Here is a 9,314-nt window from a genome sequence, read left to right on the forward strand (position 1 = left end):
ACGCAGCGTAACTGGGCGCAAGGAGGCACGCCTAGTCGTAGGAAGGCACACAGAGCGTTTGGCGTTACCTTTGAGTGTAATACCTAAGATCATCCACCAGATGTCGCTTTTTTAAATCACCAATGCGCAAGCGTGTGGTCTCCATTAAAATACAATACTGAACTACAGCGTAAGAACTACTTTACTGGTGCATCTCATTACGCTACATTATGCTACAGTATGTCATAAAGTCTATAACAGTATATACAGTAAAGGTGCAAATAGTACAGCATATACAGATGCAAATGAACGTGTTACAGATACAGTATGGTCTATTGATGTTAGGGATATGCGAGTGTCCAAATCCCGTAGTATTAAGTATAATGGGGAGAGGTAAAAGCTCCTCCCTAAGTTTCTGGATGCCAAATCCCTGTGTGTATAGTTTATACAGATGCAAATGAACGTGTTAAAACACTTGTGTATGCAGACACAACTAATGTAGCTCATTGACTTTACAGTATGTACAGTGCACGAAATGAGCGTCCGAGTCCCCTAACGGCATAAACAAAGACCAATGGGGAGGAATCGCTCTTTGTAGTACTTTTACACATGAACTTGAGTATTTTCCGTGCAGTGCTGTGGGCTAGCGATGAAGGCTCCGGTCTGCCATGCTGAGAGTACCGGGTTCGATTCCCAAAGTGTCAATTTTTTTTGTGTTCCCGTCACATTCACTTTATTATTATTTTTTCTGTGTAATCCATTGTAAAACATTCAACAGAAGGGTGCACACAGGTTTCACACAAATCGGGATAAATCTGCAGGAGTGACTCATTCACTATCTAAAATACACAGCGGTAATGAGCACGTATAGACATACCAGTAAGTATAAATTAGTGTATTCAGACGCAACTAACTGTTCGAGCAACACAGTACTGTAGATCGTCGGCATTAGAGAATCTGTGTTGTGAGAATCTGTGTTGTTCATTATAAGCTGTTCGTGCTAATTAGTACTCTAATAGAAAAAACGTACAGAGATACTAAGGACAGTGATTTGGCATCCAGGAACTTAGGGAGGAGCTTTTATTTCTCTCCATTATACATAGAAAGATTAAACTTGCCACTCTACGTTACAAGCTGTTCGTGCTATTTAGTACACTACTAGTGTACTAAATAGCACGAACCCCATCACAACAGTTGCCCAGATCAAGAACACTCTCCAGGAGATAGGTGTATATGTGTCAAAGTCAACAATCAAGAGAAGACTTCACAAGAGTGAATATAGAGGGTTCACCACAAGATGTAAACCATTGGTGAGCAATAAAACAGGAAGACCAGATTAGAGTTTGCAAACAACATCTAAAAAAGCCTTTACAGTCCTGGAACAACATCCTATGGACAGATGAGACAAATATCAACTTGTACCAGAGTGATGGGAAGAAAAGAGTATGGAGAAGGAAAGGAACTGCTCATGATCCAAAACCTACCAGCTCATCAGTGAAGCATGGTGGTGGTAGTGTCATGGCGTGGGCATGTATGGATGCCAATGGAACTGGTTTCCTTGTATTTATTGATGTGACTACTGATAAAAGCAGCAGGATGAATGCTGAAGTGTTTTGGGCAGTTTTATCTGCTCATATTCAGTCAAATGTTTCGGAACTCACTGGAAGGCGCTTCACAGTGCAGATGGACAATGACCCGACGCATACTGCGAAAGCAACCAAAGCGTTTAAGGCAAATAAGTGGAATGTTATGCAATGGCCAAGTCAATCACCTGACCTGAATCCGATTGAGCATGCATTTCACTTGATGAAGACAAAACGGAAGAGAAAATGCCCCAAGAACAAGCAGGAACTGAAGACATTTGCAGTAGAGGCCTGGCATAGCATCACCAGGGATGAAACCCAGCGTCTGGTGATGTCTATGCTTTCCAGACTTCAGGCTGTAACTGACAAAAGGATTTGCAACAAAGTATTAAAAAGTAAAAGTTTGATTTAGGATTCTGGAAACAAAGGAAGAAACAAGAGAGCGACTATGGTGTAGTATTTTTCAATCAGTTTTGTCTAGTGATGAGCGGATTCGGTTTTACTCGGATCTCAAAACAGAATCTTTTTGGCTATACAAAACACATGACATCTGTAAGCCAATAAGATGCCGTTTTGAGAACAGAGTAAAACCGAATCCGCTCATCACTAGTTTTGTCACACGCAAGAATATTATAGCGTACGGATTACGGCTTGACACATGGCGTATCCGTCCCCCATTCTTTAGTCCAGGTTACTGCTGGGATCTAAATGCTGCTAGGAGACACAAAGAATCGCTATATAGCGTAGTATATTTCCGTATGTGGGATTAAATTCAGTTATCACACAAAATTTATATGCGTACCAGATAAATAAATATTTGCATATCAGTATGGATATTGTATCCAGGTCTTCATCTAGGAGATGGTAATCAGATCGCCCTTGGAAAATATGTCAAAGCTCAATTCACGAAACACTGATCCGGGCTGCGACCACATTAAGTAGTAAAGTATTTTTTGTTGAACTGGACGAGCGCACTGATCTGATTTACAATATTTGATTTAGGATTGTTTAGTTTGTACCATTACTTTTGGTCCCTTAAAAAGTGGGAGGCACATATAAAAACCATTTTAATTCCTACACCGTTCACCTGATTTTGATGTATATACCCTCAAATTAAAGCGGAAAGTCTGCAGTTAAAGCACATCTTGTTTGTTTAATTTCAAATCCATTGTGGTGGTGTATAGAGCCCAAAATATGAGAATTGTGTCGATGTCCCAACATATATGGACCAGACTGTATATTGCATGAAGCATAGGAGATAGGATTGACCCTTGAGGAACATTGCATGACAGTGATAATTATACTCCAGAAGATTTAAATGTTTCCTTGCTTGGGTAATGTCTAATATGTTCAACAAGAGCGGATTTATTTCTCACAGCATGAAAATGGCTTCTCACCTGTGAAATCGCTGATGTGTATCAAGACCTGATTTCTGTGTAAAACATTTCCCACACTTAGAACAGGAATACGGCTTCTCACCTGTGTGACTTCTCTGATGTGTAACAAGATTTGATTTCGTTGCAAAAAATTTCCCACACTCAGAACAGGAATACGGCTTCTCACCTGTGTGACTTCTCTGATGTGTAACAAGAGCCGATTTCTGTGGAAAACATTTCCCACACACAGAACAGGAATACGGCTTCTCACCTGTGTGACTTCTCTGATGACTAACAAAAGATGATTTGTGTGCAAAACATTTCCCACACTCAGAACAGGAATATGGCTGCTCACCTGTGTGACTTCTCTGATGTGTAACAAGAGCCGATTTCTGTGGAAAACATTTCCCACACTCAGAACAGGAATATGGCTTCTCACCTGTGTGACTTCTCTGATGTGTAACAAGATTTGGTTTCGATACAAAACATTTCCCACACTCAGAAAAGGAATACGGCTTCTCACCTGTGTGACTTTTCTGATGTGCAACAAGATTTGATTTTGATGCAAAACATTTCCCATACTCAGAACAGGAATACGGCTTCTCACCTGTGTGACTTCTCTGATGTGTAACAAGAATTGATTGCGATGCAAAAAATTTCCCACACTCAGAACATGGAAATGGCTTCTCACCAGTGTGACTTCTCTGATGTGTAATAAGATCTGATTTCTGTGGAAAACATTTCATACACTCAGAACAGGAATACTGCTTCTCACCTGTGTGACTTCTCTGATGTGTAACAAGATTTGATTTCGATGCAAAACATTTCCCACACTCAGAACAGGAATACGGCTTCTCACCTGTGTGACTTCTCTGATGTTTAAAAAGAGATGATTTATGTGCAAAACATTTCCCACACTCAGAACAGGAATACGGCTTCTCACCTGTGTGACTTCTCTGATGTGTAACAAGATTTGATTTATTTGTAAAAAATTTCCCACACTCAGAATATGGAAATGGCTCCTCACCAGTGTGACTTCTCTGATGTGTAACAAGACCTGATTTCTGTGGAAAACATTTCATACACTCAGAACAGGAATACGGCTTCTCACCTGTGTGCCTTCTCTGATGTGTAACAAGACCTGATTTCTGTGTAAAACATTTCATACACTCAGAACAGGAATACGGCTTCTCACCTGTGTGCCTTCTCTGATGTTTAAAAAGATCCGATTTCGATGTAAAACATTTCCCACACTCAGAACAGGAATACGGCTTCTCACCTGTGTGACTTCTCTGATGTGTAACAAGATTTGATTTCGATGCAAAAAATTTCCCACACTCAGAGCAGGAATACGGCTTCTCACCTGTGTGACTTCTCTGATGTGTAATAAGATCTGATTTCTGTGGAAAACATTTCATACACTCAGAACAGGAATACGGCTTCTCACCTGTGTGATTTCTCTGATGTGTAACAAGATATGATTTCGATGCAAAACATTTCCCACACTCAGAACAGGAATACGGCTTCTCACCTGTGTGACTTCTCTGATGTTTAAAAAGATCAGATTTCTGTGCAAAACATTTCCCACACTCAGAACAGGAATACGGCTTCTCACCTGTGTGAAGTCTCTGATGTGTAACAAGATTTGATTTACTTGTAAAAAATTTCCCACACTCAGAACATGGAAATGGCTTCTCACCAGTGTGACGTCTCTGATGTGTAACAAGATCTGATTTATATGTAAAACATTTCCCACACTCAGAACATGGAAATGGCCTTCCACCTGCCTTAGCTGGCTGATGAGTAATACGGTTTGTGTTCTGTGTAAAACATTTGGCATCTGTAGAACAGGGAAACTCTGTATCTAATCTCAGAGCTGTAATAGATGCACCAATATCAGAGTGATCAGGAGAAGATTTCCCAGGATCAGGGGGATCAGTTGATAGAGCTGGATGTATAATTGGGGTAATGAGGTTATCTCCTGGAGAATCCTGTCTACTGTCGTTATCTGTTATGTCACAATCCAGGGATAACATTAGATGTCCTTCTGAGATATTCCTGCTTGTGGGTCCATCTGCTGGAAATAAAATTCATTAATATATAAAACGAGCAGACAAGACCCAGGATGTAACAGGATACAATATATAATTCTATAACTGCCACTATTTTTTTTACCTGTAATCAGTGCTTTTATGTTTATTAAAAAACAAAAAACTAGGATGCTTAGACTGGAGCTTGATCAACACTGAAGGCTCAAGTGGGATTACTAGAGGTGACATGGACGCTCAAGTGGGATTACTAGAGGTGACACGGACGCTCAAGTGGGATTACTAGAGGTGACACGGACGCTCATATGGGATTACTAGAGGTGACACGGACGCTCATATGGGATTACTAGAGGTGACACGGACGCTCATATGGGATTACTAGAGGTGACGTGGGCGCTCATGTGGGATTACTAGAGGTGACACGGACGCTCATGTGGGATTATTAGAGGTGACATGGACGCTCATGTGGGATTACTAGAGGGGACATTGGCACTCATGTGGGATTACTAGAGGGGACATGGGCGCTCATGTGGTATTACTAGAGGTGACACAGACGCTCATGTGGGATTATTAGAGGTGACACAGACTCTCATGTGGGATTATTAGAGGTGACATGGACGCTCATGTGGGATTACTAGAGGTGACATGGATGCTTTTGGGGGATTACTAGGAGGTGACATGGGGGATTATTAGAGGTGACATGGACGCTGATTTGGGATTACTAGAGGTGACACGGGCGCTCATGTGGGATTACTAGAGGTGACACGGACGCTCATGTGGGATTGCTAGAGGTGACGTGGGCGCTCATGTGGGATTACTAGAGGTGACATGGACGCTCATCTGGGATTACTAGAGGTGACATGGACGCTCATGGGGAATTACTAGAGGTGACATGGACGCTCATCTGGGATTACTAGGAGGTGACATGGATGCTTATGTGGGATTACTAGAGGTGACGTAGGCGCTCATGTGGGATTACTAGAGGTGACATGGACGCTCATCTGGGATTACTAGAGGTGACATGGACGCTCATGGGGAATTACTAGAGGTGACATGGACGCTCATCTGGGATTACTAGGAGGTGACATGGATGCTTATGTGGGATTACTAGAGGTGACGTAGGCGCTCATGTGGGATTACTAGAGGTGACATGGACATTGCTATAATAAAACACCATAGAAGAGAAAGTGCTGTCCTGTTTGCGCACTAATAAATAATATATAACCTTTATTAAGTACAGTAAAGTGTGTAAGATAAATCGTTGAAATATTAAACACAAAGTTAAGTGTATAAAGAGCTGAATAAAGTAATAAAAATAAGATTTTACTCACCGGTAAATCTATTTCTCGTAGTCCGTAGTGGATGCTGGGACTCCGTAAGGACCGTGGGGAATAGCGGCTCCGCAGGAGACTGGGCACATCTAAAGAAAGCTTTAGAATTACCTGGTGTGCACTGACTCCTCCCACTATGACCCTCCTCCAGACCTCAGTTAGGATACTGTGCCCTGAAGAGCTGACACAATAAGGAAGGATTTTGAATCCCGGGTAAGTCTCATACCAACCACACCAATCACACCGTATAACTCGTGATATTATACCCAGTTAACAGTATGAAATATTAACGGAGCCTCGTAACAGATGGCTCAACAATAACCCTTTAGTTAACAATAACTATATACAGGTATTGCAGACAATCCGCACCTGGGATGGGCGCCCAGCATCCACTACGGACTACGAAAAATAGATTTACCGGTGAGTAAAATCTTATTTTCTCTGACGTCCTAAGTGGATGCTGGGACTTCGTAAGGACCATGGGGATTATACCAAAGCTCCCAAACGGGCGGGAGAGTGCGGATGACTCTGCAGCACCGAATGAGAGAACTCAAGGTCCTCCTCAGCCAGGGTATCAAATTTGTAGAATTTAGCAAACGTGTTTGCCCCTGACCAAGTAGCAGCTCGGCAAAGTTGCAAAACCGAGACCCCTCGGGCAGCTGCCCAAGAAGAGCCCACCTTCCTCGTGGAATGGGCTTTTACAGATTTAGGATGCGGCAGTCCAGCCGCAGAATGTGCAAGCTGAATTGTGCTACAGATCCAGCGAGCAATAGTCTGCTTTGAAGCAGGAGCACCCAGCTTGTTGGGTGCATACAGAATAAACAGCGAGTCAGTTTTCCTGACTCCAGCTGTCCTGGAAACATAGATTTTCAAGGCCCTGATTACGTCCAGTAACTTGGAATCCTCCAAGTCCCTAGTAGCCGCAGGCACCACAATAGGTTGGTTCAAATGAAAAGCAGATACCACCTTAGGGAGAAACTGAGGACGAGTCCTCAATTCCGCCCTATCCATATGGAAAATCAGATAAGGGCTTTTACATGACAAAGCCGCCAATTCTGACACACGCCTGGCCGAAGCCAAGGCCAACAGCATGACCACTTTCCACGTGAGATATTTCAAATCCACGGTTTTTAGTGGCTCAAACCAATGTGACTTTAGGAAACCCAACACCACGTTGAGATCCCAAGGTGCCACTGGAGGCACAAAAGGGGGCTGAATACGCAGCACTCCCTTAACAAATGTCTGAACTTCAGGCAGTGAAGCCAGTTCTTTCTGAAAGAAAATCGACAGAGCCGAGATCTGGACCTTAATGGAACCCAATTTTAGGCCCATAGTCACTCCTTACTGTAGAAAGTGCAGAAATCGACCCAGCTGAAATTCCTCTGTTGGGGCTTTCCTGGCCTCACACCAAGCAACATATTTCCGCCATATGCGGTGATAATGTTTTGCAGTGACATCTTTCCTGGCTTTAATCAGCGTAGGAATGACTTCCTCCGGAATGCACTTTTCTTTTAGGATCCGGTGTTCAACCGCCATGCCATCAAACGCAGCCGCGGTAAGTCTTGGAACAGACAGGGTCCCTGCTGTAGCAGATCCTGTCTGAGCGGTAGAGGCCATGGGTCCTCTGATATCATTTCTTGAAGTTCTGGGTACCAAGCTCTTCTTGGCCAATCCGGAACCACGAGTATCGTTCTTACTCCACGTCTTCTTATTATTCTCAGTACCTTTGGTATGAGAGGCAGAGGAGAGAACACATAAACCGACTGGTACACCCACGGTGTCACTAGAGCGTCCACAGCTATCGCCTGAGGGTTCCTTGACCTTGCGCAATATCTCTCTAGTTTTTTGTTTAGGCGAGACGCCATCATGTCCACCTGTGGCCTTTCCCAACGGTTTACCATCAGTTGGAAGACTTCTGGATGAAGTCCCCACTCTCCCGGGTGTAGGTCGTGTCTGCTGAGAAAGTCTGCTTCCCAGTTGTCCACTCCCAGAATGAACACTGCTGACAGTGCTAAGACGTGATTTTCCGCCCATCTGAGAATCTTTGTGGCTTCTGCCATCGCCATCCTGCTTCTTGTGCCGCCCTGTCGGTTTACATGGGCGACTGCCGTGATGTTGTCTGATTGGAACAGAACCGGCTGGTTTTGAAGCAGGGGCCTTGCCTGACTTAGGGCATTATAAATGGCCCTCAGTTCCAGAATATTTACGTGTAGGGACGACTCCTGACTTGACCAAAGTCCTTGGAAATTTCTTCCCTGTGTGACTGGCCCCCAGCCTCGTAGGCTGGCATCCGTGGTCACCAGGACCCAGTCCTGTATGCCGAATCTGCGGCCCTCTATAAGATGAGCCGTCTGCAGCCACCACAGCAGAGATAACCCTGTCTCCAATGACTAGGGTATCAGCCGATGCATCTGAAGATGCGATCCTGATCACTTGTCCAAGAGGTCCCACTGAAAGGTTCTTGCATGGAACCTGCCGAATGGAATTGCTTCGTAGGAAGCTACCATTTTTCCCAGGACTCGTGTGCAGTGATGCACCGATACCTGTTTTGGTTTCAGGAGGTCTTTGACTAGAGATGACAGCTCCTTGGCCTTCTCCATCGGGAGAAACACTTTTTTCTGTTCTGTGTCCAGAACCATCCCCAGGAACAGTAGGCGTGTGGTAGGAACCAGCTGTGACTTTGGAATGTTTAGAATCCAGCCGTGCTGTTATAGCACTTCCCGAGGTAGTGCTACCCTGACCAACAACTGCTCCTTGGACCTCGCCTTTATAAGGAGATCGTCCAAGTACGGGATAATTAAAACTCCCTTTTTTCGAAGGAGTATCATCATTTCTGCCATTACCTTGGTAAACACCCTCGGTGCCGTGGACAGTCCAAACGGCAGCGTCTGGAATTGGTAATGGCAATCCTGTACCACAAATCTGAGGTACTCCTGGTGGAGGATGGTAAATGGGGACATGCAGGTAAGCATCCTTGATGTCCAGAGATACCATGTA

The 9,314-nt window shown here is 43.9% G+C and overlaps 1 protein-coding gene across 1 annotated transcript; it reads right to left on the reverse strand.

Annotated features, from left to right (window-relative positions):
- Nucleotides 1-1,143: 1,143 nt before the first annotated feature.
- LOC134983805 (zinc finger protein 260-like) lies at nt 1,144-5,012 on the reverse strand. The gene has a single exon (XM_063949434.1). The coding sequence runs from the start codon at nt 4,972-4,974 to the stop codon at nt 2,956-2,958; it is 2,019 nt and encodes a 672-aa protein (XP_063805504.1). The 5' UTR covers nt 4,975-5,012; the 3' UTR covers nt 1,144-2,955.
- Between the last annotated feature and the right edge of the window lie 4,302 nt (nt 5,013-9,314).

Source organism: Pseudophryne corroboree (assembly GCF_028390025.1).
Source record: "Pseudophryne corroboree isolate aPseCor3 chromosome 3 unlocalized genomic scaffold, aPseCor3.hap2 SUPER_3_unloc_25, whole genome shotgun sequence".
NCBI lineage: Eukaryota > Metazoa > Chordata > Amphibia > Anura > Myobatrachidae > Pseudophryne > Pseudophryne corroboree.